The sequence below is a fragment of the Lepeophtheirus salmonis genome, chromosome 13 (assembly GCF_016086655.4).
Source record: "Lepeophtheirus salmonis chromosome 13, UVic_Lsal_1.4, whole genome shotgun sequence".
Classification (NCBI taxonomy): Eukaryota; Metazoa; Arthropoda; class Copepoda; order Siphonostomatoida; family Caligidae; genus Lepeophtheirus; species Lepeophtheirus salmonis.
Window position 1 is genome coordinate 44,571,574 of NC_052143.2, and position 27,948 is coordinate 44,599,521.

The window sequence follows — 27,948 nt, forward strand, 5'->3', positions numbered from 1 at the left end:
TCATTCTCAGCTTTGGAGACCAGTTGCTTGCTCACTCCACAGTTCTTGGCCAACCTGGACAAGGAAGTCCCCGGTGAAGCCTTGATGGACTTCCGGAGGCTTTCAAGGAAGTGGGAAGTGCGGATTCGGGCACTTTTCATGTTGTGGGCCTTGCGGAGACCTTCCCATCAACCTCCCAGACATTGAAGACCCGGTACACCGTGGTCTTGGGGTAGTTCAGAAACTTGTAGATAGCAGAGGGCTTGTGTCCCGCGCGAGCCAACTCGAGGATGGCGTCTCTCCTTGCTTGTTCCATGATGACTATTGTTTGTTGTCAAAACAATTGTGGTGGAAGTTATAGTGTATTGTTCACGCAACCTTTTATATTAGTATGATTTAACCCGGAACATCCACATTATGGATCTGGATGAAGTTTAAAGTAGCTCCAATTTATCGTGGACACCCTGCATGGTATTACTGAATTAAGACTATTGTTAATACTATGATTTTGGAGGCTTAAAATGAATTAGTGCTATATTGAGGAGAACCTTCGATATTTAAAGTAGCTTTAGTGGAGGGAAAATATTATAACAAATTTAAATTCATATATATTCATTATATAATGCATTTTTAAAACAATTTTCATCAAGGTAGGGAAGAATTCTTCTTTTAAGGGAAGATGTTAACACCCCCGCGACTGACTAAATAATGAACAAAAAAGAAGAAAGAGCACACGCACCAACCGTTTTCCCTTATCTACTTGTTAAACTTAGTTTTTTTCTTTAAACAGATCACTTCTTTAGAAATGACTTAACACGGAGTTACCTCACTAAAAGAAAAATTTACTCCGTATTTTGTTTTTAGCTGTCGATGTTTCTGCTCCCTCCCCTTTATCATTGTTCCGAACTTTGATTGGTGGTTGAATTAGAATGATCTCTTATCAAGCTGTTAACAGTTCTCAACAAATTATTGAATAATAATTTCATAGTTGGGAAGAATTGGATAACTACCAACTGATGTAGAGCTTCTTTTTTGGGTTATTTTCGTATGAATGGTTGCGTGATACTATACAATAACGGTAACGATGTGATAAATATCTTTATCGGAAAGGAAAAATCTGAGCTTCCCTTTCTAATTTCCTTTGATGATAATAAATTATAATTTATGTAATCGGTTATTAAAAGTATTAGAAATTTAAAATGCACACTTGTAAATTAAAGATACTGTTTTTATGTAGTAATTATATACATTGTATGAGTTATGGGCTCTACTTTTGACAAATTTAAAGTGTAAAATAGACTGGCACAATGGTTCTTCATCATTTTCATTGCTAATTTAATGTTTTAAATCTTATCGTCAAAGCATGGCATATAGCTTTAATCGCCAAATACGAATAAGTTAAGATAAAGTTGAATAAATGTCAACATGAGCATCTTCTTTTAATTGGTTCAATGGGTTCGGAACTCAGATTTATTTTTGAGACTTTAGTGATTTCTTCGTCATCAAGTTTCCTTTTGATTCTAAGATGGTCTTTATAGTCATTGTATATATTGTAAAAAACCTCTTCAATTTGGAATCCAGTTTCACTTGAAGTTTCGTAAAGAATGGAAGTGTATTCGTCTGCTAACTCAGAGACTTTTTCTGGGCATATCTGACGAGGAAGATCCGCCTTGCATCCAACAATATAAATTCGACAATTACTCTCATTTTCTTGCAATTCATTAATCCAATATCTCAATCGATTCCATGAATATTCATCTGATACATCATAGCACAACTAAAATGTATAATTCAATATCATTGATAAAATGTATAAGTTAATTAATGTTATACTGAACATACCAAAGCAGCAAAGGCATCTCTATAGTAGAGTCTTGAGAGAGATAAGAAACGCTCCGACCCTGCAGTGTCCCAAAGTCCCATACTTAATCCATCATTTCCCAAATCATTATCATCATCAATAAATTTGAAACGAGTAAAGGCTGGAGTTACGGTAGCACCAATCTCCGATTGGTCCAATTTCCTTCTTTTGAGAAACCATTGAACCAATGACGTCTTTCCGCAGCCTGATTCCCCCAGAGTCACAACTTTGAAGTCTGGCACAACACTAATAACTTTGCTTTTCCTTCTTTTTCTTCCATCGTGTATGGAAAATATATTGTTAAACAATCTCGACATCTCGATGAAATAGATAATGAGAAGATGTATGTGTAAATGGTTACTAGAAAATTAATTTGTTCCAGAAGTACTCTATACATCTCCATTGATCTGTCATATCACACCCACCTCTCAAAAAGTAAATCAAATTGTTCATTTATGCTACATTTAATTTTAGGTGTTAACTGTCCCATAATTATTTTTTATTTAATGATGTACGTCAAAATGAACATCATTCTAACTCAACGTAATAATAATTAATACATAATTGAATATATTTTTTAGACATGACGTAAAAAATGACAAAATGAGCATCAGTTTGCATTTTGTTATAACAACTATATATGATTTTTTTCTTACATTAATTATATTAATACATACGAGTAATATAATTGGATTTATTTCCATACGACAATTAAAGTAAAACTAATTTATATTAGCTCTATTTATTATTTAACTAATGAATATATTAATACAAAGAAATAAAAAGATTAATTATCCTATATTTAATCATATGAATAAATGATTCACTTTTATATAACTATTAAGTCATAATTGAATGGACAACTTTTAAAACCTTATATCTAAAATACATAGAATTAACTTTTTGTAGATGAAAATGCATTTTATTTATTTTGTTTTAAATGTATGCAAACAATTCAGGTGGCAAATCATTTCTTGGGAAATAGCTTGACTGTGTTCCCTTCTTTGTGATTGAAAATGCAGCAATGATACACGCTCTACGAATCATTTCTTCCAATTGAGAATCGGTTGGTAGTTCACTTTGAGCATGAATACCTAAATAATAGGATAAAGAACCAATGAATGAATCCCCAGCACCGGTTGTATCAACGATTTTTGTAGGCTTGTACTTTTCTGATATGGAAATAGCAACTGGTTTTGGAGTTGAACGACTTTTAAACACTGCTCCTTCTGATCCAAGTGTTATTATTATTATTGGGCAAAGATTCAATAGTGTATTTAGGGACTTGTACATATACAAAACAAAGTATCACTTTAAAAAATTAACTCATCTTTATAATAATATTCAAGATTCACCTCAAAGATATCTACATTTCCAGACAATGCATTTGCTTCAACTTGATTAACACACAGAATTGATACATTTTTGAGTATTGAGTCTATATCCTCAAAATTATCAGGTATTGGAGCAAAGTTTAGTAGGGTGTGAGCACCAATAGTTCGAGCATGTTCTAAGGTTATAATAACAGATTCCCAAAGAATTTCTGTACCAACTACTACCCAAGAAATACTTTCGACCTTTTTCAAAGTTTGTAAAGCATTAATAGCTGCCTCTTTGCCAAATAATTCATTTGCACCTGTAATTAGATTGCATAATATAATGTATTAAACAAAAAGCATATAACAAAACATGGGCAATGCCAATTAAAAAAATGTGACCTTTGTAAACTATTATTTTATTTTCTCCAGTTGACGACTCGAGTGAAATTGAGGCTATTCCTGTTGGTTTGTTTGAACTTTTTAAAAGAAAATCCGTGTTGATTCCTATTTCCTCTTTCAATCGTTTTTCATACTCAATTCCATTAGGATCACAACCAACTTGACCAAGAAAGTAAATATTAAATTCATTGTTATTCTCTCGAAGCATTGATGCGGCAACAGATTGATTAGCAGATTTCCCTCCATAACCACTAAAGTATTCAGTTGCAAATACCGTTTCTCCATCTCGAGGAAATCGTTCAACAACTGTTACTTCATCCCGAAATATTCCACCACAATAAACTATTGTTTTTGCCATTTTTATGGGTATCAAAAGTAAAAAGTATGATAAGAAAATATTAGAGCTCTTAACTAAAGTTGTTTGTTCGATAGGAACAAAACAAGTTTTATCAACATAATCAATTATTATGTATAAAAAAATCACTGACAAGCGTTTTAAACTTGATTTTTTTTTGTCTGTACAATATAAGCCACAATTTTGTTGTTAGGTTTCATCAGTTGATTAATTTAATAATTAATTGACTGTATCAATGGTTTCAAGTCTTTAATATTTTGTTTTGTTACTTAATATAAAAAGGATATCTTTGATTCCACTAAAATAAACTAGCAACGCAGATCATACGTTTAGAAGAGATATTATATGCATCATGCTATTTAATATCACATGCAGCTCAATTCAAGAAGAACATAATATTAAATTTTATTGGACATGTGTTTTGTTTATAAATAATGTAGTGTATAGACATTGATATAACTAATTTTATACATCTATACTAAAGCATTAAAATAAAGCTTTAGACCGTAGAGCGAAATCTCCTAATAATATTATTTTACCATAAAAATCAGGAGATTTACATTCAAGTTTTTAACAACGTAACCTCGAAATGTAATTAAGTAACATCATAATATTTCAGGTAGAATTTTTATATATTTGAGATAATATTTTTAAATAATTTTATTTTTTTTCTTTCGTATATCATAAAATCATGGATATAAACTGATATATAATATGAATAAACTAATAAAAATACTATTTTATCTATAGAATAATATGTTTGACGTCATGAATATAACTCTTTGTTTTATGTTTATATGTGAGAATGCTCGTTCCTATAAGTATTTGACAGTTCATAAATAATAATAGTACTTAATAAGATTGAAATTTTGCTTTCGTACGTATGTCAAGGTCCATTATATTATATTAAATTATGCATTTTTTAATTATGGTTTCTAAATCATCCAAATTTGATATATAAATTAAGTCCTTGTATAAGGATTTGATTGACTGATTTAAACTTTTCCAAGTAATGGATGAGAAGGACATTGAAGAGGATATTAATGATTTCAGAACATTAGAGCAATTATGTGCCGATAAATACTTTTCGTCCGGTAAGTTTTATTGGGTACTTGACGGTACTTCCACTTTGGAATTGATTCGATATTGCTCTTCTTCTACTCTTCAATCAATAATATGCTTCTGGAGTTTTCCGACTTTTTAAAATCTTTTTCAGCTTTTAGAGAAATCTCCAATCTCTGTAATGTACCTCCACCGGTTTCTATAACATTACTAGAATCCGCACTGAAACTGAATGAGCGAGTAGAAGTCATTCCAATTCTTCTAAGGAGATGGCCTTATCCAAAATTTAATCTTCTAACACTAAAAAACATACAATCTCTTGAAAAAGAGCATTCTATAGTAGAAAAACTTTTATATGGTATATCAATACTCGTCCAGGAGGATAATTTTGTTTATCCTAACCAATATGATTTCAGAGGAATTTTAATAGGATTAAAAACAATCAAATTTTTCTTCAAAAAAATATTTCGGCATAAAAAGGATGGTGGGTTCAATTACAGAAAATGAATATCACATAATTGCATTACATATTTTTTTTTTTTTGTCGCAGTACATCTTATTATTGATGTGGAATGCTTAAGCGAGGATTTAAACTATTTGGCAAATAATGTCATAGGTTTCCCTGGCTTGATTTTATGTGGAATAACGATATTATCTTGTAGTAAGTAAGTTCACAATTTATCATTGGCATATTAGATAATCATAACAATAATTATACTTTATGTTCAGGCCTACAAAATTTTCAGAGTTGGAAGAAGTTTTGTATCGAGTAGATACTAAGGTATCATCTTATTCTACAATATATTGCATGTTATATATTTTTATCTATGTTAATTTCTTGATAGGAACTCCAGTGTTTGAAAATGAATTATATTTTATACCATCATGAAGATTTTTTTGAAAGGAAATTGTGTACCAGGATTGAGGCATTTTCTAATCTATGTACGTTGTGCCTCCAACAAAATAGGATCATTTTCAAGAAGAATCCTTCCTTGGAAAAGGCATTATCTCGAGCATTAAGTAATTTGCCTTCCTTGAAAGTACTAAATCTCTCATCTAATAATTTGGGTACAAAATTGAAAAGTCTATTGGGTGGTATGACTTTAGGCTTGGAAAAGTTGATATTGAGCGAAACCCGCCTTCTGGAAGAGGATTTGGTATATTTAATGAATTCTATTCATTCAAATAGTTTGAAATATATTGATTTAAGCTTCAATTTATATCTACCTCATCTTTATGAAGATCTTTTCTTAAAACTTACTAAAGTAATTAAAAAAATAAACATAAATTTTATTATATTAGAGCTAAATATGCTCCATTTTCAGATTCAAACCGTCAAAATTCAACCAAAATTCATTAATTCTCTCAGAAATCGTCAATTTGAATATTACACCTCTCTTTCTCGAGTTTTCATGAGTTTACCTTTCTTGAATAAATTGTTTTTTTTTGTTGACTCGGATAGTTTTTCAACAGAGTGTAGAATTGATGACTTAAAACAACTGAGGGATATTTTGGTAACGAGTTCGTCTGTTCGTAGAATAATTTTAGGTTATTATATGGACCAAGCTGTAGAAGATGAATTTTATATCAAATCTAGTAACCAAAGTATTCATATATCTTATAGACCTTTTGTTTATTAATAGTTAAACAATGTTTAATAAATTTCTACGTATTATCGTTAATATAAGTTATTTCTGAAATATTGTTATTTTTTACTTCATGCAAAAGCGGGTCAGGTATATTGTACCAGCAATTTTTCCTCGACTGTATATTAACTCAACAAATATTGTTCAACGTTAAAATATGCAATGAAATACTTATCAGTGGTAATCAAAATAGTATTGATCACGTTCTCAGGTTATTGTGGAAATTACTTATACTCAATATTTACATATTAATTGATAGAAATTAACTTCCGAAATGGAGTCTTTTGGAGGCGTGATCTTAGTTTTAGTTTTCATTTTTCACATAAATTTCGGGTACTCTAAAGAAAAAGATCAAAGTCCTTATATTCAACTTGAATCATGGATCAAAACGACCTCAAGCATTCAAACAAATTCGGATAATTATACAAAAGGAACAATCAAGTATTTTGAAACTATTTTTTGCGACGAGTCTTCAACGTCTATATGGGCGTACAAGTATGTTGGACCAAAACATAAAAAACTTACCAAACTCAATGCTGACGTAATGTCAATTTATCTTTCTCCCAAAGTAAACGCTAATGGGTTTGACTATGGTCTAAAGTCAGGAGTTTGTTTAAAATTATATGATGATTCAATGTCACAAATATTTGGTACACTTAAAAATGGACAATTAGAAGGTCGAGGCACTATATATTTTATAAATGGAACCTATATAAAGGCCAATTTTTTTCAAGGGTTTATAAATAGTGCAATTAGTTATTATAAAAGAGAGATTGACGAATACGAGCAAGGATCAGATATATTAACGGGTCTTCGAGTCAATAATTATTTTTATGAAATCCTGCAAAACAATAAGGCAATACTTATCCGTGAAAACATCGAAAAAGATGTTATATTTTTAAATTCAAATATTTCCATCAAATGCATTAAAGATGAAAATTACTATGACATTTTGATGCGTTGTAAAGAAATCAACATCCAGAAAATTGAAACAATAGAAAATAAACAATTGATTCCAATTTATCAAGAAACTAATTATGAAGTTTTTGACTTCGATATAATGAGAAGTAGCAAAACAAATATTGTAAATTACGCTGTCGTTGATTTTATCTATAAATTAAAGCACAAGCCATTATCATATTTCAATAAGGAATCCATTTTCACAGATTTGTCATTAAATAATGGAGTTCCAATAATAAGTGACCTACGATATCTTGGAGAGGTCGAAACTTCGACTATTTATAGGTTTGTTTGTTTTTACTGATTTTTTTTCCAAAAGTTACTCTAAATAATAATGAACTTTAATTTTTTTAACCAGTTGTTTCAATCTTTTTGATGGACACAATCAAACTTTTAAAACTTCAACAAGAAATCTTATCGGGCATGCAACACTCAAATTTATATCTAATGATAGTGGTATTGCTGAAATTAGAGGTATATTGAAGAAACGAGGAATTTTTCATGGGAACTTAAAAATAATTTTGAAGAATGATACAGAAATTGAAGCTATAGCTGAAGACAATTATATAAATGGTCTTGTTCGGACATTTAAACGAGTAGATAATATGGATGGGAAGGTCTATTATGGGAGTGAAGATGTAAATTTGGAAATAATGGGAGTGGAAAAATATCGAATGGGGAAAAAAACAGGTCCTTCATATTACTTCATTCCAAAAAGTGAATCATTGATATTCAAAAGAGATGAAACCTCCGATGAAAAAGTATACATACCATCAGCCTTAATAAATTCCACATTGACCACGACCTGTTATCAAGGAAAATTTATTGGAAATACTCTTTTAGAGGGGATATTAGTGTCCATGACAGGATTTATCACAGAAGACAAATTTATAATTCCCTTATTTAAGCCTTTACAATCTGAGAGCCAGAGTCATAATGAACCATTAGTGTATCCACTGCTTGAAGATATTGTAGAACATGATTTAGTTTACGTTAATTTGTCTTCAGTTGGAGGCGAAGGGCTATTCGCTAAAGAAGATATTCCTAAGGGAACAATATTTGCATATTACGGGGGTTATAGAATATCAATAGACGAGTGGGAAGCCTTATCTTTAACATATCCAGAATATTGGATCAAAATAATGGAGCAAAATGAGATTATCTATCTTCCCGATGAACTGGGCATGGATACGTCAAGGTATAAAGCAACTTTGGCCCATAAAATAAACCATTCATTTGAAAACTTTAATAGTTATTTTAAACTAACGAGCCATCCTAAATACAAATCCATGATCCCTGGTGTAGAGGCTTTAACTTTTATACCCAAAGGAACAGAAATATTATGTTTTTATAATGATTATTTTTATGAGAGTAACCCTTGGTTTCAAGATCTTTGGAAACAATACTACGATGACGATGAAAAAAATGATCATGCTATTGGACTCCTAGGATATGGATCAACACCTGGCGAACCTATCAAGCCCATGTTGTCTGATATCAAACTTTACAAAGAATTCGAGAACTATGCTTTAACAGTGCTAAAATTAAGTGCATTTGTATGAATTAAACTATTTTTTACACGTACATAGAACCAAAGATGGATTTTTTATTTGTACTTAATTGATTTTTTTTCTTTAGACTTATTAAAATGAATTGCACGCTCAATTCATTATGATTACTCTAAAAGGAAAATCGAATTAAATATAATTTAGTTATTACAAAATGAGATTAAATTTAGTATATTAACTGACAATTAGTCATGAGGATGGGTTTTTGTTTTTTTTTACTTTGAAGAATTATACTTCTTTTACTTTACTATTATTTTGTTCTCCAACAGAGTTCTCCTACAATCTAAAGTTTATCAAAAATAAATAAATTTATATTTTATTTTTTTTACTCATATCCCGTTTTAAAAATGAAACTTACAATATGAGTAACCGAACGAAGCTATATTCCAGAAAAATATGGATATAATATTAATTTGTACATAAGTATGGAATCATTTTGACATTAATTAATGAATGTGTATTTTTTTATAGAGATTTAAGAGGGAATTATTTATAATCAGATCTCCCACGGCTCACATTTTTATTATTTGGAGAAAGCAGAGCATAATTACGTTAATTTGATTGAGTAATCCCTTGCTTGCTTACGTCATTGTCTACAAACACTCAGGAGGTCTACTAGGTTTTATAATTTATATGCATAAAATAGGCAGCAACGTACTCGCATGATAATATAGGCTATATAGAGCTAGAAGTTGTACGTTACTTAATAATCTACAATCTTGCTAGTTACTACCTCTATTCTCATACACAGGAACTTACACATACGTCCAACGTCTACCTTGCCATGTTTGAAAAAATAATAAACGAACTCTTGAAATAAAAAGATTTTTTATTTATGAAATATGGATTTTTGGGAATCATCCTTGATTTGGAACAGTGTTTTTTTCTTCTTATTTTGTTTAGTTTGTTTAATAGTATAGGAAGTGTATATGTATTTGCTCTTTTCTTATAAGTTTGAGAATGACAGCATTTGCATCCTCATATAAACGTTGGATCTCAACAATAACTCGAAAATTACTCTATGAATTGCCTGCTTTAATTCTAATTCTGGATACAAAATTACTCCTCAAGCATGACCTTCAGCCACCATGGGAAAAAACATGTAAATTACATTTAAAATTAAGCATGTAGTGCCATTTAGTACTTACTAATATTTTTTACAGATCAATCCATAAAAAATAGTGATGGTGTATTTTTTTCAAACATCATTCAATCCTTTTTTTCGTCCGAAAGCCAGCCTGAGAAATACCAAAGAATTGAGAACCCACGGAAGAAAATAACTTCATTTCTCAAATTAATTTTCTTCTTTGTTTTTCTATGGTGTATTATTCCTATTTCTTACTTTGGATGTAAAGAAGTTATTAAGAGCTTATTGGACATGGAAACTCCAGTCCAAATAAATTATGATAATATTGTACAAGATATCATCAATAACAACTATATAAAAACTCTTATAAGAAGAAAAACATTGAAAAATGAAGTTAATTATTCTCTTTATAATATCCTTTCAAAAAACAAACAAAATTATAAAGACCTGAAGGATTTCTATATAGATGAGATTAAAAAAAATAAACTTAAATCCTACGAGAAATATATGAGACAAAGAGCAACAGATCATGACTTCTTCATAAATTTACGCATCAAACAGCTTAAGAGACTGAAAGAAAAGGAACATTCACGAATTGAGTGCAGGAATATTTCCAATAAAATATTTTCGAAAGTTGAACATTTGAGTAGTCAAATAATGAACGTTTCAAGGAACATTTCATCTTGTGCGCTACCTACTATTTCAAAACTCAATCAAATTCAAAGAGTTTTAGACTTTTTTCAGATGGAAGAAATATATAATTTAATCGAAACTAATCTTATAAGCAAGGAACAGTACATGCAGATTACTGATGATATCGAAAAAGTAATACTCACAAAAATCAATAGTGAGAATAATTCAAGAATCCATATGGAATCTGTTATAACTAAAGTGAGTGATTTGATTCGTATTTATGACTCAGATAAAACAGGAAAATTTGATTTCGCACTGGAGTCTGCTGGGGGTTCAATAATTACTACCAGATGCACTGAATCTTTAATAAACCATAAGGCATTATACACCATCTTTGGCTTTAGTGTATGGTATCCTTCTAATAATCCTAGGTTAGCAATTCAACATGGAACGCATCCAGGAGAATGTTGGGCTTTTAAAGGATCTCAGGGAAATCTTGTAATTAAGTTATCTAATTATATATTTCCGAAAGAGGTGTCTATTGAACATGTTTCAAAGTCTTTGACACCAAATAAATTAATAGATTCCGCACCAAAGAACTTTTCTATTTACGGACTGGATTCAGAAGATGATGAAAGGCCCCTGATGTTAGGAAATTATTTATACTTAGATAATGATATTATTCTACAAAACTTTGAGATTCAATTTCCATCTCTTCAACCTTATAATATATTGGAAATAGTGATACATTCAAATCATGGAAATATCAACTACACTTGCCTTTACCGGGTTCGGGTCCACGGAATATTATTTTCATAAATATTTATTTGAGGATAATTAGAATTCAGTGATATGTCATTAATGAACGATTCAAAATTAAGAAAATGAAGGAGTTACTATAAATAATTATAAAATCTAGCATACTCAAGTTATATTTAACAGTAAACATCTCAAAAATAATAACAAAAAGAGTCAATAAATATTATAAGAAAGGAAACAATTCATTTATTATTTAAATAATAGCATTCCTAAGCTTTTAATCGTAGTTTTTCCCGTTCAACTCTAATTTGAACTCTGAGATTGATACAAGCACTTCTCTCATCTTGTATCTTTTGTTGAAGTTCCATTCGTGTATCCTAATGGATAGATGAATTTGTTATAAGATCCGATTTACTAAAAAGTAAAAACGTATACGAACCTCTAGTTCCTTATTTTCTCTGATAAGATCAGAGAGCGTCTTGGCTAACTCTTCGATACCATCTTCTTTATCAGATGCTTCATCTGAAGAGCTCTCCGAACTATCCACAGAGCACGTCCTAAAAAAACAAATATTTAGCAAAACAATGAGTTTTGTTATTTGAAATGGATATACGGACCTATATTGATATAGAGTTTGCATAGAAGCAATTTCTTCTTTCAACTCTAATATCTCCTTCTTTTCTATTTCTTTTCGCCGCATCAGTTCTGATTCTAGAACTTTTAGCTCATCATATTCAAATTCTAGTTTAAATACTTCTAAAAGGTTTTCTAATATTTAAAAAAATTATATTAATTATATATTTTCCCCAGTTATAAATTAAAATTATACTCACCACCTGCAAGGGTCGTTTTCGATTCATTTTGAATAGGAGATGCTTGTTCCATTTCTTCATTTTCAAAAAAGTCATAAATTTTTGAAGGAGCCAATGAAAACTCCCTTGGAAGGCTTTTAGATTTTGGAGGAAAGGCTGGCACAGGCTGTAATACACGTTGATGTCGATTATTACCAGATTTCCCTGGTGGTGGAGGGAGTAAAGGGAAGCCTGGTGAAGGAGGAATATAAATGAAACTATTTGCATTAGTGGAAGAAGGTAATTTAAAGGCAACTTTAGGACCAGTAGAATGAATACTATCTTGCTCATCTTCGTTACTTCCCAGTCGAATGACAGTGACATTTTCAGCTTTAAACTTTGATTCAACATTTGTTGTTTGCATAGATTCCTGTGATTCCGGAATAGCTTTAAACTTTGATTCAACATTTTTTGTTTGCATAGATTCCTGTGATTCCGGAATAGCTTTAATTTCGTTATTTAAAACCTTGGATTCCTCATTTAAAGGTATAGATGGACATTTAATCTGATCACTTGTATTTGATATCTCATTTTGAACAACAACTGATTCCGCCGTTTCTATTGGAGCTTCCACATTTTCAACTATTACATGTTCTTTATTTTCAGAATGAGATATTATACTTCCTGTCGAAAAGGAAGCAGATTCTGAAGATTCTCTGTTCGTTTCTGACTCTTTCACTAATTTAGATCCCTCCCCAGATGTTTTTGAATCATTTTTAACAACAGGGGCGGCTTCTGCTTGGACTTTTTGGACTTTTTCTTCAACAATCGGTAGTTCTCGTAACGTGAAGTCAATTATTTCATCATAGTCAATGGGTTCATACTTAGGTTTTGGATCAATTATAGTTTTTTCAACGGTTACATCAACTTCTTGATCAACTTTCTTTTTTTCAGTTCTAAGTTTCCGCTTTAACTGTGTGACAATTCTTTGTTGCTCCCATATTTGTTCTTCCGTCTTTTTTTGAAGCAGCACCAGAAGATATTTGAAGATGAAGATCTCCCAACAGTGAATCTTGCTTTCTTATTTCTTCTTCTATTTCTTCAGGGCATTCAGGTAGGCCTAAAGAATTCAAAGTTTCTGCAGTTAAGGGTGGAATATACCGTTTTAACTTAATGCCACCAAACAGAACATGGGAATTTTCAAAGAAACAATTTAAAACTCGATGTGAAATTTTCAACGTTGGACTCAAAACTATGCTCACATTTTGAAGTGACATTTTATTAAATCTTTCCTAAAAAAAGAACATACGTTTAAATATGATAGCATTAAGTTTGATTGTTTAAGAAAATACCCTTTCTATCACATGTGTCATATGAACAAATACCCACTGAATGAGTACTCGATTGCATTCAGGGAGTTCCAACATTAAATTTTTGATGCCTTCTATTCGGCTTCTTGGATCAGTATAGGATGAGACTACTTCGAATCGAGGAGTGAGACTTTTAGTTAATACAGGCTCGGGTAATTCTCTTAAAAAAAGTTTTAGAACTGATGCTACAACTGTAAAATCATAACTATGTAATAGACTCAAGGAAAAGTTTCTTTTAGAAGGAGAGTCATAGATGGCTTTAAGTTTATTAACTTTAGATTTAACTCCTGAAGAACGATAAATCCCCTCACTCTCAATTCCACCTCCATGTTCAATAAAATCGATACATTCTCGAACGATGAGAGGAAGTTTGATTTCATCGTGGCATTTATGTCTTTGTGCAGCAACATTCAAAGGAACTCCAAATATTGGTGCAGGTTCTTCGTCAACTGTTACAGGGATAAAATATCATAATTAATTAAATTAAAAAAAGGGAAACTAATACTTTTTCTCATCCTAGATAGTAGTAACCGTATTAATTCAATAGCAAATAAATATTATTGGAACAGTAAATATATTATTAATGTAATAATAGCTAATGTAAATACTTGAACACTAAAATCACCTCTCCAAACAATGAATTAAGAAATGGGGGAAAAAAGAAGAAAGAAACCAAATAAGTGTGGAAGTGAAAATAATCGATTTGGATTACAATATCAGCTTATTTTAATCATTCTAGAGCCAACACAATTCAAGTGTAATTTGCCTGGTATGTATCCCTCGTATCGAAGCATTTCTCATCATTACCCATTATAAGATAAATTCATCAGAAGAAATACATTGCAACAAACCTGCTTCATCAATCCCTTGTTTATCGCTATGCTTCGAGGATTTTTTCAGTTTAAGTTTGTGCTTATCTTTCTTTTTACTTTCATTTCCGATTGAATCTGATACACCTCCCGCTAGTCCCGAAGATGATTCTCCTTTACCTTCCTTCTTTTTATCCTTTTTAGCTGAGCCAAACATGAAGGCTTTGGACTTTTTCAATTTGATTGGGCTCCTAAAGTAGACAATCGAAGGTAAGAAAAAAATATGTAAAATTAAAAAGCAGGAATAATTTGTCCTTTCCTCAGTCAAGTTACAAAGCAAACAGTCAATTAAAATGTTTGGAAATGCAATGGTTTATAAGCTTTTACAAAAAAAGCTTTTTGTAAAAATGTCATCTAATCAAAAAATTCAATTTATCGTCGTCAATATGGAGATTTCAATTTGGCAAAGCGAAAAAATGGTAAGAAAGTTTGATTGCATCCAAGATATTCATAAAAATATATATATATAGTGTAACAATACATTACTTGGTCTCATTATTCCCCCCGTCGTCATCTGCAGAACTCAAATCCTCTCCAAGATGAGCATATGGCCTTTCTTTAACTTTTTTTCGATCTTTTTTGTGCTTTTGATCATTGCCTCCGCCCCCAGAACCTCCGCTGACTGAAAATAATAATAATTAAATAACAAATCAATTATACTATCAGCGAATAAAACTAGATACCCTAAACAGAGGGGTGCTACTAACTTTCATCTTTTGGGAGGGGGCTGAATTAGGTAAACCCATAGATAGTTTAACATCTGGATTGACACTAGACACGAAGCCTCGTTAAGAGAGCATTGCAAATAAATAATTCTTCCATTATATAACAATTGTAAGAGAGAATAATTAATTTTTGTGATGATTCATGAACACCATTGTCCCATTGAAACCCCTCATTTGTGATTTAAGTAATTAATCATGAAGCTATGGAAAGGTGAAAGATATTGTCGGAAAATTTCATTTTTTTTTTTTTTTTTTTTTTTTTTTTTTGGTAAGAACTTGTAAGAGTGCTCCAAAAGCAATTACCAAGAATGATTCAATTGCGTCGAAGAAAGAGACTAGTTTTTGAAAAAGTCTCCTTGACATGGTTATCATACTGTCAGTTCCTTCGTAGTTCATCATATTTCGCTTTTATTGGAGAAGAGTGTCTCTTGATGAGCCTTTTTTTATCTATATATTACTTTATATTAAGTAATCATGTAATTCATGTTTCACCTAAAAGATAAAATAAAATGGTTCATCGATTCAAAAAAGGGAAAATGGAGAGGTTGTGTTATTTTAAAAGTGAATAGTTTATCCAGATGCTAAGTAATCCATGGCAAATTTCATAAATAAAAACATTTTATCGGGAAATTAAATAAGTAGTAACATCATATATATTTGTCAGATTTAATGAGTTATTTTCAGTTTTTTTTTTCGTGGACATTCAAAATTATAAGTGTATAACAACAGTATGTGACGTCTTTTATAATTTCTTAATGAGTTAATAAAAACGTCTTGTCGTTTACAGCGACTCTTTGAATTTATTCTACTCTCCATAGGAATATACAATTATTGTATTGTATGAATAAAAAAGAAAGAAAATTTAGAAAGCCTTAGCTATCAGAATTAACATCTTCAACCAACAAGGCAGAGAAAAAAAAGAGACCTAAATATATATACTTCATTTTATTATTTGTAACTAGAAGGACATCACAGCTCCTTTTTTTCCCGTTATTTTTCTATTCACTTGTAATATGAAACTTCTGAGTTAATTTATGGTAAATTTTTTGATTTTGATTTCCTTTGATGCAATTGTTGTAGACATTATTCTTTTTAGAGTTAGAGAAATGTTTTTATTTGTTTAAATATATTTTTGCTGGCATAATTCCCACTTTTATTATATGCCTTGGAAGGACATTCATCTAGTTCTTTCATATTTTACAGTAATATTTTAAATGTAACTACAAGCAAACGTAGTTTGGTAAGTCTTAATAGCCACTTTTTTCATTAATAGCATGTGTAACATCTTCTAAAGTAGAAATATATTACAAAATATTTTTGTATTAATAGAAAAAGAGTAATGCTCTGCTGATAATTATTTACATTCATAAAAACTCGATCAAAAAAGATTTTAAAAAGATCAAATTTCATTCACAAATAATCGTAATCATTTTAATCTGCATTGATATAATACAATAAAGATAAAAATCATTAAAATGTTATTTTCGCAAATTCATTTCGAATTACATTATGCCGATTTTGTACCGGAAAACTGATAACATTTTTTATTTTTTTTTTCAAAAATTAAACAGCAACAGGATAATGGAATCAGTAATCAAAGAGGAGTTCAGGAAGAACTCGACTCGTTTGCTATCAGAAATACAAAATAGATATATTCTTCATTGGAACTATAGATCCTACGAAAAAATTCCAATGGAGCTACTAGACTATGGAGGCCATATAGAAGAGCTATATCTCAAGGAAAATGGATTAAAAGATATTCCCGAGGAACTTCCTTTGAGATGCCCAAATCTAACAAATTTGTATTTATATTCAAATGAGTTGACTCAAATTCATCCTTCCATCGGTATTATCTAATATTAATCTTAATTTTACTTATTTAAAACTATAGAAATGATAATGTGTTATAGGGAATATGAAAAGCTTGACAACTCTTGATCTCAGTCGCAACAAACTCCTGGAACTACCTCCTGAAATAGGCTATCTTTCATCCCTTAAAAACTTAGACTTAAGCTCTAATAAATTAAAATCAATTCCAACAACAATAGGATCTTTGGAAAAATTAGAATATTTTTACATTGTGGGAAATCACATCAAAGAGATCCCCAAAACTATAAAAAATTGTCAAAATCTTGTAGCTCTCTATGGTGGATTAAATGAAATAACCAAAATACCAATAGAATTAGCGGAGTGCCATGAATTGAGGGATCTCTATTTCAATGACAACAAGCTGACAAGGATACCTGAAATCCTTACTATAAAATTACAGAAATTAGAAACATTAAACTTAAATAATAATAATTTGGAGTATTTACCAAGTAGAATTTTTCATTCTATAGCACCAAAAGTATCTTTCCACGAGAATCCGAGACTTCATCATTTAAGCTTTATTTTAGGTGATTAAAAATATTAATTTGATATTATGGTCTCAACACTGATTAAATCATGATTTTTTTAACCATTGTAGCTTGTCAAATCAACATGGCGTATCCTATTTCAAAAATGAATCCAATCTGCAATGGAACATTTCGATTTGCGAACAGAGGTTGCTTCTTACCATTACACGAAGGTGACATTTTAAAATCATCAGATATGAGCAATAGCATGATGATTTCAAGAAATGGCCAAACACATATTTTTAAATTCCCTGCAGAAATTCATATTTTAGAAAAAGAAAATTCAATTCCAACTCTCTTAGAACTAAGCCTACGTATTTCATATGTAATCACTCATCCTCACGAAAAAAGATTTATTGAGTACTATGGGCAGGATTATAGAGCCTACAACGTTGTCTCCCTTTCTGAAAATAACTCAATTGATGTTTGTGTGCCAAAGAGTCTCAAGGATAAACTAAGGAATTGGAGGTCCATTTGTGTCCATTGCTGCCTTCCACTCTTCAATGAAATGAGCCTAAGTTTGCTTAGAGTCACTTTTAAAAAGGAGTTGGATCGGCAGTTGGAAGAAGGGCATTGCTCATTACATTTCTGTTCTGAGGCATGTCGAAGTACCTTTAAAAATACGTTCAAAAATCAACATATAATTGACTTTTAGTGAAAATGCTCATGTTCAACCATTTCTGTGATAAAATACTATTTTGAATTTTCTTCCAAATTACATTATTTATTAATTAATTAATATAATAAATGCCCAATACATAAATTATGATTGATTGTGTGAGGACATCCTCATCATCATCTCTTAGTGATAAAAATTAAGTACAAATTATGTAGAAAATTTGTGAAATTTATGTAAAAGAAAAGAAAAGAAAAAAACAAGAATAAAAAACGCCTCCAAATGAATTAAGTATTAAGAGTAATTAGAGATTGGCGAAAGAGTGTCAAGTCAGAACTAACTCTTAACATATACGATATAACTAGAAGTAACTACGACAAGGAACCAATTGGGAATTCTGTTTAGAATTCTAATTTGAAGCAATGAATGTCAATTGTCAATTATACTCACAATCACTCTGATCACTCATTTCTCTTTGGGCTTCTTTTCCTTTCTTGGCTCCAGATTTAGCCCTTAGATCATCAATATTACTTTTGACAACCTTATTTAATATTTATGAATGATCAATTAAATAACACCAATTGCCAATGGATGATGGCTTCAAGTGGAAGTTTTTCTACACTTTTTCTTTTCCCTTGTAAGTTGTAACTTGTATGTAGTTGTTTTTAATTTAATGTATAATTTACTCCTTCTGTAATATTTACAGCTTCAAAGTCGATAAGCCAAGGCAAACACCGCAGTAAGAATTAAAATAACATATCATGCAGTTTACGTCACTAGTTGTCAGTCTAAAAAGACTGCAGTCCTATTAGTCCGGTCCTTATTGGACTTTTATACTAACTACAACAGCTGAAATGACGTAGTTACTCGTTATATACAATGTTATTTTATATTTATCTCCATACGTTTTGCGTAGTTACCATGAAAGACCGGTTGAAGGAATGAAAAAATTAATCAGGACCGGACTGATAGGACTGTAGTCTTTTTAGACAGATTAGTGTTGGATCGCCGATTCAACACTATTCAGTACATAGGCCCTAAAAGCAAAAACAGCAACTTTTTAACGTATCACTCATAATTGAGATTGATGAGTACTCATCATCATCTTTCTATCAATACTAGGAATATAAAATTGTATAAATCCTCCTGAGTATAAATAAAAAAGAAAAGGATATCTTGGCAAATTTAATTGGACATAATATCTGCTGGCTAGATTACTATGAAATATAGAGTGCTCCTTGATTAATTATTATTACAAATAATCCTGTAGGTTACCAACATATACTTTTTGCTCAAGAAGTTTTTTATCATTTACACATCCCTAATAATAGCTAGTATTATTTTCTTTTCTTTTTTCAACAATAGGCGTGCTTTCATTGGTTCAAAATCTTTTCTTTTCTTGTCCATTTCTTTGACGTCATTTTATTCCAATATTTAATATTAATAATAATATTACATATTTACTAATTAGAATTAACAGTAATTTTACTGATAATAAGGTATCTGAGATGAGAAAATTTATTTCACGTACAGTCAAAAAGCAAATCATTTTAACAACTTTGAATAACTGTAGAATTTTTGAAAAAGAAATCCAATGTTTTTTGTTTTTTTTTTACAAAAGAACAATAACGAATGGAATATCACTGATGTTAGATAAAATAAAATATCTAAAACCATAGAATACATGATGTTCATATAAATGCCATTCATTCTTACAATGAATAAGTACCGAATAACTGTTAATCATTGTATTGTTTATCCATCTATACCTTAAGAACTCGTAACTACATAGAAATTAGAAATACTATAAAAAATTATTAGATTTGTGATTGTCACAAAAAATTTTGACGATACGCAGCGATATTTAGATATTATGAGAATTATATTATTATTATAAATATGAGAATGAAGATTTAAACCTCATCAACAAGAATATAAATATCATTCCAAACCTGATACTATACTGTACTTAACAAAATGTGTTAAATTGCGCAGTTGTCTCACTTCCTATTAAATTAAACAAATACAAATAATAATTAATTAATAAAAAGGTTAAGATGCAATGCCATTTTTAGGTGAGCAAATTACATGGCTGAAATTCAACAATACTTTAATATTAATAGTATTTTTTACTCAACTATCAATACTATGATTATAATCTCTGAGGTTTCTATAAAAAAATATGAGTAATATTAGTTATATTTGATATTTGTACCAATACTAATTGAAACAAGGGTTATTTTTACATCTATCCTATGCAAATTATTAATAAAATAATCATTTGAGGTTAGGTAATTTGATTTATCCGACTTTGGCGGCTTTTTTAGAATGGTGTGAATGATGCGTGCTGCCGAAGCGGCCTTTTTCCTTTATGTTCAACTTCTCATTTATAATATTTCTTGCCTTTTAATTTTTTTCTCTTCAGTCCAACTCAAACTGTAACCGTTCCTGCTATTTTTCTATAATATAGATTGAGCCTGGAGACACACGACTATGGCATCTTCCAATGATGAGCAGACATCTTTGAAAAGGTCTCATGACAATGATGAAGAACAAGATGATGAGGCTGTGACCATGGTTGAAGTTCTGAAGGAGTCGAAGGAGTTAGAAGACAATGCAAATCGAGTCCTTGGAGGAGCTGATGATAAAAACTGCACTTATCTCTCAGAAGGTTTTGAATACTATTTAGTATTTACATTGTTTCTCATAAATCTGGCCCCGTGATCCATGTCTCATCCTATCAAATTATAATTTTAATGACAAATATTATAAGCCTCTTGTCTTTCCCAAATTGGGAAATTCTATTTAGTCTTTCAAATTTCCATCGTAATTGAGGTTCATGAGTTTCTACATATATATTTCTGTAGCCTCTCTGTCATCTCATAAATTTTTCATATACTCTTAGGTTATTCGAAAAGACAGGCTCTCTATGCATGTGTTACTTGTACAAATCCGTCTGATCCTGAAACAGGAACATTTGCTGGAGTTTGCTTAGCATGTAGCTATCATTGCCATGAGGGTCATGAAATCATTGAGCTCTATACAAAGAGAAATGTCAGATGTGATTGTGGTAACGAAAAGTTCAAAGACGGAAAATGTAAACTCTATGATGGAAAGGAAGCTCTCAATAGTCGCAATAAGTAAATTTGAAATTTCGTCTCAAAGTAGTACTATAATGCTATTTATATCATAGGTATAATCAAAACTACAAAGGCTCTTATTGCACTTGTGGTCGCCCATATCCAGATCCCGAGGATAAAATACCTGATGAAATGATCCAATGCGCCATTTGTGAAGATTGGTATCATGGGCGACACTTAGATTTGCCTCTTAATGTATCTCTTCCTTCCAATGGAGACTACGATGACTTGGTTTGTCAGAATTGTTCAACAGAACGATGGAAAGATTTTTGGTGTTTTTATACTGACTTTTTAAAGAGATCTTCTCAAGAAAAGAGTGAAGAAGAGTCTTATACTGAAGGAGAAGAGTCTAAAAAGTGTCCAAGACTTAAAACTCAGGACTCAATAGATGAACAATTTAAATGTAAAGCATTGTTCTTTTTACCAGGATGGCGATCAGAACTTTGCAAATGCACAGACTGTGAAGATTTTTACTCTAAATATAATTTAAAATTTTTAATTGATGTTGAGGATAGTATTTCTCACTTTGAGTCCAAATCCACGGATAAAGTAAGCGATTCGTATGAAGAAGGTCTGAAAGCCTTATCATCCTGGGATAGAGTTAAACAAGTTGAAGCACTTTCTTCCTACAACTCAATGAAAACTGACTTGATGGACTATTTGAAAACTTTTGCTGAGGGGGGTAAAGTTGTAACACCAGAAGATATCAAAAGTTTCTTTGAAAAAATGAACAAGGCAAAAAGACAAAGAGTTAATATTCCACAATTTTGTAAATAATTTTCATAATTTAAAAAATAAAAAAGTTATAATATTATAAGTTTTATGTTGTATTATATTTATAAAAAACTTGTTTCCAAATAAAATATATATATCTGTATAATTCTTTGCTATATTTTTTTATGTCATCGTTGTTATAATCTTCCTTAATTGTTTTCTTTCCATGTCTAATTAATTGTCAGAGCATAAGTGTAAAATTATCGTGTTGAGATATCGACGAAATTTTCAAATTCAAGGAATTCATAACCAAGTTACATTTTAGCTAATAATTTCACTTCTTACCGTTAGTTACTTGTTGCCCCTTCATTCTGGGGCATATTGAACGCAAGTTAAACCCAAAAAAATAGAATTTTAAATACAAAAATTACTGACATTGGGACAGGTACAACTATGCAATGATTTAATTTGAATGAGATAATCAATATTTGAAGGATGTAATTTTTACCTTTTCTTGAAAGTAACAAATCGAGTAGAATGAAATAAGGGGGCTCATAATTTGACGCTCCGCACTTTTTAAAAAGCCATACTTGTCGATAGAACAAGTAAGGAGAAATCTCTTTAAAGAAAGTGCAACACGTCAAGTTATGGACTCACAATTTATGTGCCATATTAGAAAATGTCTACATTTTAGTCACCCGTAAATGAGTAATACTAAGTCAAAATGATTTGAAGGCATAATTTAATAGTTTTTAATTAAAATGGTTGGTGTCATAATAAAAAAATGTTTGAGACGTACATTAATTTGTTTGCAGAAAAGAGCTACAGTTTTTTAAGTATCAAAAAACATCAATACTTTCTTATAAAATTGGTCCTTCACAGATAATAATTATGTAGAGTACAAAGTTGAACTTTCTACGTTATCCGTTTCGTATAATACTCATAATCTAAAGTTTCAATATATTGGAGAAATATGAATGACATGTAGTATTTTAAACTTTCAATCACAATTATGCCGCTGATATTACTTTGAGCGGATTTAGAACGTTATGTTTGGTTTTCAATGATAAACTAAGATATATATAAATAAGACATTATTAAAGTATTTCATGACTCTATTTCTCCGTATTTAAGGGTTATTTAAAAATCCCTTCTGATATGTCCATCCATGGATTACTTAACATCATGGAAAGTAATCTATAGTTTATTATAACACCACCTACATACTCCCTTAAAAATCCATCATTAAATTCCTCTTTTAGAAGAATAACCTACCAAAAAACATTGTTTTGCCAATTTTTTGTCATGGGATTATGTAGAAATCTTTAATTAATTGTTCCAAACAATCAGTTAAGTATTAGTTTAATTGAAAAAAGTTCTTATTTTATAATTAAATTTTTTGATGATTGGGTGATTATACATTAAGTCACGCAACTTATTACTAAAGAAGGAACAAAATATTGCTGAAATTAATTTTGATATTAAATTGTATATATCGGCTACGAATTTGCCACTTAATTTTTTTCTTAAAATGTGATTTACCAAGGTTCTAGGACAATTGGTGAAAACATTTTTGGCGCAGGATAATTTGCCGAACGGAAATTTCGCCGAACGACAATTTAGGACTTTTTGCCGAAAAATTATATTAAATTTATGTGTTATTAAGCACCGAGGACTCCTTCTAATATACTATAATACATCCTGACCCACATGTTGTATACATGAGCTGTTGTTCCCCGAAGCATTTCACCTGTACAAGCTGAGGGTTGAGGTGTATTTTTGAATATTAGAAGGATTTCGTGATTCTCAGCGGCTGAAGAATTTAACCTACCTTGGGCCCAGGAGTTTATCTACACAATCTGTGGGCCTGGGCATATTCTAGCATAACGGAAGGGATCATTGATGCTTAGAAACGCAGCGGGTATGGAGTTTAAACAGCATTGATACCCCGTACTTCAACTGTATAAGGTGAGGGACGGGGTGTTTTTTTAGATATTAAAAGGGTTATTTGATGCTTAGATAATCTGCAACGATAGAATTTGGCCTAACTCGGAGCCCATCCGTTCACGTGCTCAACCTGTGGTTCTGAGTGTAGTATATCATATTATAAAATGGTCATAAATAATGATAAACGCGGCGGTGGAGGAGTTTAAATTACACCGGGGCTCAACTTTTACCTGTACAACCTATGGGCTGGGGATGTTAAATGGCAAGTTTCTTCATCATTCAATAATTTTTTCATCCGAATATAATATAAATTGCATCGAAATTGTACACAATAATTATGTCTTGCAATTAAATTAATCACAATTATATTGCTTACAGTGATGTTGCTTCACGATGATATTACCTAAAACAACTTTGGCTCACCATTATAATGTACACAACATTTTTACCAAACAAACATTTTGTCTGCAACCTTTTTACTATAATCCTTTTACAGTGAATTACTACTCTCTTGTGTTTATAAAATGATCATTAGTTAATATAAGAATATTTATCTGCAAAATGCCACTCATTAATGTACTTATATGACATATGTATATTGTATATGAACAATGCCAATTTATTATAATATAATGTTAAATTGAATCAAAATATGCAATCGTATATATCAATAAATTTAATAAGAAAATTTCGGTCAAATGTCCCAAATGGTCCTTTGGCAAATTGTTCTTCGGCAAATTGTCGTTCGGCGAAATGGTATTCGGCAAATTGTGTTTCATTGAATAGGTAATATTGGAAAACCTAATGATCATACCCAAGTCTTTAAGTGAAGAAACTAATGTCAGATAAACTAGTTGCAAGCCATCCAAAGCTACTACTCCCGTTGTTGTGACCATTTAAGCACTTGTTTTTGTCATTTAATGAGTTGTGTATCATAATTCTTGATAATTTTGGCTAAAATAGAATCATATTTTATGATTAGATTTAAAAAAAAAATGAATACTTACTGTTAGATGGTACAAAACTCAGAGTTCCATTTCGTAATTTGGTGTGGATGACTCTAAACATGCTGAAAGTTATCTTAACTTCACAATTTACAATGGGGGTATTTCTATAAATGACATCATTACCAATATCCACCATGAATTAATTATGGTTCCTCGGGAAGGGAAGAATTTATCCCTGTATTTCTCCATAAATTTTTTGAACGTAGGATGATTAGCAATGGATAAGGTTATATTATATGCAATAAACATCTTTGTGAGATCAAAGTTAAAGTCTGACTTGATGTATTCATCGTTAACTTAAATTTATACATGAATATCCATACTCTTGTTATGAGATGAGGATAATGAGTGGCGTGTAATTCTAGACAGGGAACTAAAGGCACATTTATTTCGATAAATCCGACAAGCCATATGCTTCTCATCCGGTAAGTATTTTCCAAATTCCTGAGCCTCCATTTTCAGAAATCCAGACAGAAGGCGACGTAATTTTAGGCATTTTATTCAGTTCTCTAGCGACTATCAGCATCTAATATTGTATTAATATTGAATAATAAAGGCGGGAATGATAACGTTCTTGATAGAAGAAGATGCACATTATTTAATCAATGATGCCATAAGTATTTCTTCTTTTCTCCTCGCACGTTTTTGTATTCTTACAAAAATTATCAACCATAGCTATATACTCTTTTTGGTAGACCGCATCTAAATTCAAATTCACCCAGTACTTAACCAGTACAACCTGAGGGCCAGGGTATATTTTGGGATATTATGAAGGTTTCTTGGTGCTTAGGGATGGGCGGTGGATAAATTTGACTTAAGAGAGGGTGTATTCTAGAAAATTGGAAGGGGTTATTGGTGCATAGAAATGCAGAGGAGGTAGAGTTTAAACTGCCTTGAGGCCCAGTACTTCACCTGTACAACCTGAGGTCCGGGGTGCATTTTAGGATATTAGGAGGGTTTCTAGATGCTCAGGGAAGCGACGGCAGATAATTTAAATTTAACTCTGGCACAGCAGTGCACTAATACAACCCGTGGGCTTGGGTGTATTAGAGCCAAAGTTGATAATTCTGTAGAGCAAAACGCGTGCAAGGAGAAGGGGGGAGAAAGACTTATGGTATCATTGTTTAAAATACTGATGTGATTATCATCTGCCTGCTATATTATGATTTTTGAGGGTATAACGAAAGTATTTATTAGCAAAATGTTTAATGAAGATATACTACTTAGACGTTTTTTATCCGTTACAGTAGATTTGAAAACGTCACACTCCATGAAATTGTAATTCATTATGAAGCATATTCTCAGAATAATAACTAATGAAACGACAAAGTAGAGTATTTCGAAATATATTTGAAGTTCCAAGTTTAAAAAGAAGGCTTAAATTAAATATAATCTACATACTAAAAAATCTACCATCATACATTTATGTTAAATATACAAAATTAAATAATTGGAATCATATAACAAACAATAACAATAAATTATAAATACAGAATATTGAAATAATAGATTGATCCAAATAATATTTTCTTGTTCTGACATCGGAATCTAGTTAAATATGTCATAACTTTAGGTTGCTAAACAAAATCCAGACGTGGAGTTTAATAAAAAAAGATTATCCCCCTTTTTCCTAATTTGGAAGTTGCTATATACAATTGTGCACATGATAGATATATCTCAACGGATGAGATCTAAATAATTATTAATATTAAAGTAAATGTCTAAATCATAAAATTAGACAATAAATTTACTAATAAAAAAAATGTTAGAATTAAATCCATCATATAAAGATTTAGTGCAAAAGCTAATTATGTAGTAATGTCTGGCGATATTACTCCTTATTAAAGGTATCAAAAAAGATATTTCCCCCGTTATTTATGCTTGTATAACAGCATACTAATATCATGAAGGATACGCACAATTGCTAATTATAATGCTACATCCAATGTAACTACCCCCGTAGTTGTGACCATTTAAGCAGTTGTTTTTGCCTTTTATTAGTTTTTTGAACACCATTTCTTGGGGCTTATCAGCCATAGCTAATCCTTAAGTGATAAAAAAGTAATATTAATTGACTATGTAATATTGGAAAACCTAGTGATCCTACCCAAGTCTTTTAGTGAAGAAACTAATGTCAGACAAACTAGTTGCGAACCCTCCAAGGCTACTACTCCCGTTGTTGTGACCATTTAAGCACCTGTTTTTGTCATTTAATGAGTTGTGTATCATAATTCTTGATAATTTTGGCTAAAATAGAATCATATTTTATCTACTTTAGTTTTAAATGTATTTAAATTCATACATATTTATTTTATTAGGCATTTTTAAAACAATTTACACAAAAAATAGAAGACAAAGCTAACTTCCTGGGGATAAGTTAACAAACACTACCACTTATCAAATAATGAACAACAAAAAATAAGAAAGTGCACACGTAACAACCGTTTTTTTCTTTTTAATATTTTTTAAAGATGGGTTTATCATTACAAACATGACAACTATATTTATAGCATTGATCTTGAATAAAATATAAGGTGACCTAAATGTCTGGAAGATTTCATTCATTTTTACATACCGTTTTCATACCACTCCATTGTACATAATATGTACTTTCTTTTAATATGAAGCACACGCTCGATGTTTCATACAAAACACTGCGATATTTCATTCATTAATATGACTACATTGTTATAGTTTATATTGTTTACTGTATAGATTGCATACATACATATTTATTTTTTAAAC

At 30.7% G+C, this 27,948-nt stretch overlaps 8 protein-coding genes across 11 annotated transcripts; 5 read left to right on the top strand and 3 right to left on the bottom strand.

Annotated features, from left to right (window-relative positions):
* Positions 1–1,186: 1,186 nt before the first annotated feature.
* LOC121127691 (ras-related protein Rab-24) lies at positions 1,187–2,302 on the bottom strand. Its single transcript, XM_040723122.2, has 2 exons — positions 1,822–2,302; positions 1,187–1,756 (listed from the first exon to the last, which is right to left on the bottom strand). Exons 1-2 carry the CDS (start codon positions 2,155–2,157, stop codon positions 1,400–1,402), a joined length of 693 nt encoding a protein of 230 aa, XP_040579056.1. The 5' UTR covers positions 2,158–2,302; the 3' UTR covers positions 1,187–1,399.
* Positions 2,303–2,308: 6 nt separating this feature from the next.
* Positions 2,309–4,435, bottom strand: LOC121127690 (ribokinase). Its single transcript, XM_040723121.2, has 3 exons — positions 3,559–4,435; positions 3,196–3,476; positions 2,309–3,124 (listed from the first exon to the last, which is right to left on the bottom strand). The coding sequence occupies exons 1-3, from the start codon at positions 3,914–3,916 to the stop codon at positions 2,777–2,779; spliced, it is 987 nt and encodes a 328-aa protein (XP_040579055.1). The 5' UTR covers positions 3,917–4,435; the 3' UTR covers positions 2,309–2,776.
* Positions 4,436–4,743: 308 nt separating this feature from the next.
* On the top strand, positions 4,744–6,675 carry LOC121127689 (uncharacterized). Its single transcript, XM_040723120.2, has 6 exons — positions 4,744–5,007; positions 5,130–5,459; positions 5,526–5,640; positions 5,705–5,756; positions 5,821–6,240; positions 6,301–6,675. Exons 1-6 carry the CDS (start codon positions 4,926–4,928, stop codon positions 6,613–6,615), a joined length of 1,314 nt encoding a protein of 437 aa, XP_040579054.1. The 5' UTR covers positions 4,744–4,925; the 3' UTR covers positions 6,616–6,675.
* Positions 6,676–6,782: 107 nt separating this feature from the next.
* Positions 6,783–9,165, top strand: LOC121128528 (uncharacterized). Its single transcript, XM_040724112.2, has 2 exons — positions 6,783–7,866; positions 7,940–9,165. The coding sequence occupies exons 1-2, from the start codon at positions 6,896–6,898 to the stop codon at positions 9,141–9,143; spliced, it is 2,175 nt and encodes a 724-aa protein (XP_040580046.1). The 5' UTR covers positions 6,783–6,895; the 3' UTR covers positions 9,144–9,165.
* Positions 9,166–9,732: 567 nt separating this feature from the next.
* Positions 9,733–11,866, top strand: LOC121127412 (uncharacterized). Its single transcript, XM_040722752.2, has 2 exons — positions 9,733–10,251; positions 10,313–11,866. Exons 1-2 carry the CDS (start codon positions 10,110–10,112, stop codon positions 11,686–11,688), a joined length of 1,518 nt encoding a protein of 505 aa, XP_040578686.1. The 5' UTR covers positions 9,733–10,109; the 3' UTR covers positions 11,689–11,866.
* Positions 11,773–19,158, bottom strand: LOC121127411 (uncharacterized). The gene is given in 9 exon segments (XM_040722751.2): positions 11,773–12,005; positions 12,068–12,185; positions 12,246–12,396; positions 12,462–13,449; positions 13,451–13,711; positions 13,772–14,238; positions 14,641–14,849; positions 15,145–15,280; positions 18,846–19,158. Coding segments are annotated over 9 exon segments (2,457 nt in total). The 5' UTR covers positions 18,865–19,158; the 3' UTR covers positions 11,773–11,897.
* On the top strand, positions 14,923–18,682 carry LOC121127413 (uncharacterized). Of its 4 annotated transcripts, none has more exons than XM_040722754.2 (4): positions 14,923–15,077; positions 16,955–17,229; positions 17,294–17,779; positions 17,851–18,682. In XM_040722754.2, the coding sequence occupies exons 2-4, from the start codon at positions 16,965–16,967 to the stop codon at positions 18,432–18,434; spliced, it is 1,335 nt and encodes a 444-aa protein (XP_040578688.1). In that variant the 5' UTR covers positions 14,923–15,077; positions 16,955–16,964; the 3' UTR covers positions 18,435–18,682. The 4 variants fall into 4 exon arrangements, with proteins under 4 accessions (XP_040578688.1, XP_071749224.1, XP_040578689.1 ...); XM_071893123.1 differs by lacking the exon at positions 14,923–15,077 and adding an exon at positions 16,009–16,111; XM_040722755.2 differs by lacking the exon at positions 14,923–15,077 and adding an exon at positions 16,297–16,420.
* A 1,639-nt stretch (positions 19,159–20,797) lies between the features above and the next one.
* LOC121127987 (putative E3 ubiquitin-protein ligase UBR7) lies at positions 20,798–22,415 on the top strand. The gene is made up of 3 exons (XM_040723566.1): positions 20,798–21,066; positions 21,301–21,535; positions 21,589–22,415. Exons 1-3 carry the CDS (start codon positions 20,889–20,891, stop codon positions 22,310–22,312), a joined length of 1,137 nt encoding a protein of 378 aa, XP_040579500.1. The 5' UTR covers positions 20,798–20,888; the 3' UTR covers positions 22,313–22,415.
* The last annotated feature ends 5,533 nt before the right edge of the window (positions 22,416–27,948 follow it).

Coding starts and splice junctions, on each gene's coding strand:
- LOC121128528 (XM_040724112.2), top strand. CDS start 6,896: ATGGAGTCTTTTGGAGGCGTGATCTTAGTTTTAGTTTTCATTTTTCAC. Junction 7,867..7,939: donor GAAACTTCGACTATTTATAG/GTTTGTTTGTTT, acceptor TTTTTTAACCAG/TTGTTTCAATCTTTTTGATG.
- LOC121127412 (XM_040722752.2), top strand. CDS start 10,110: ATGACAGCATTTGCATCCTCATATAAACGTTGGATCTCAACAATAACT. Junction 10,252..10,312: donor GCCACCATGGGAAAAAACAT/GTAAATTACATT, acceptor TATTTTTTACAG/ATCAATCCATAAAAAATAGT.
- LOC121127689 (XM_040723120.2), top strand. CDS start 4,926: ATGGATGAGAAGGACATTGAAGAGGATATTAATGATTTCAGAACATTA. Junction 5,008..5,129: donor CGATAAATACTTTTCGTCCG/GTAAGTTTTATT, acceptor AATCTTTTTCAG/CTTTTAGAGAAATCTCCAAT. Junction 5,757..5,820: donor TGTATCGAGTAGATACTAAG/GTATCATCTTAT, acceptor ATTTCTTGATAG/GAACTCCAGTGTTTGAAAAT.
- LOC121127690 (XM_040723121.2), bottom strand. CDS start 3,916: ATGGCAAAAACAATAGTTTATTGTGGTGGAATATTTCGGGATGAAGTA. Junction 3,477..3,558: donor TAAAATAATAGTTTACAAAG/GTCACATTTTTT, acceptor ATCTAATTACAG/GTGCAAATGAATTATTTGGC. Junction 3,125..3,195: donor GAAATGTAGATATCTTTGAG/GTGAATCTTGAA, acceptor TATATGTACAAG/TCCCTAAATACACTATTGAA.
- LOC121127987 (XM_040723566.1), top strand. CDS start 20,889: ATGGCATCTTCCAATGATGAGCAGACATCTTTGAAAAGGTCTCATGAC. Junction 21,067..21,300: donor CTGCACTTATCTCTCAGAAG/GTTTTGAATACT, acceptor ATATACTCTTAG/GTTATTCGAAAAGACAGGCT. Junction 21,536..21,588: donor GCTCTCAATAGTCGCAATAA/GTAAATTTGAAA, acceptor TTTATATCATAG/GTATAATCAAAACTACAAAG.
- LOC121127413 (XM_040722754.2), top strand. CDS start 16,965: ATGGAATCAGTAATCAAAGAGGAGTTCAGGAAGAACTCGACTCGTTTG. Junction 17,230..17,293: donor TCAAATTCATCCTTCCATCG/GTATTATCTAAT, acceptor AATGTGTTATAG/GGAATATGAAAAGCTTGACA. Junction 17,780..17,850: donor TCATTTAAGCTTTATTTTAG/GTGATTAAAAAT, acceptor TAACCATTGTAG/CTTGTCAAATCAACATGGCG.
- LOC121127691 (XM_040723122.2), bottom strand. CDS start 2,157: ATGTCGAGATTGTTTAACAATATATTTTCCATACACGATGGAAGAAAA. Junction 1,757..1,821: donor GAGATGCCTTTGCTGCTTTG/GTATGTTCAGTA, acceptor TATACATTTTAG/TTGTGCTATGATGTATCAGA.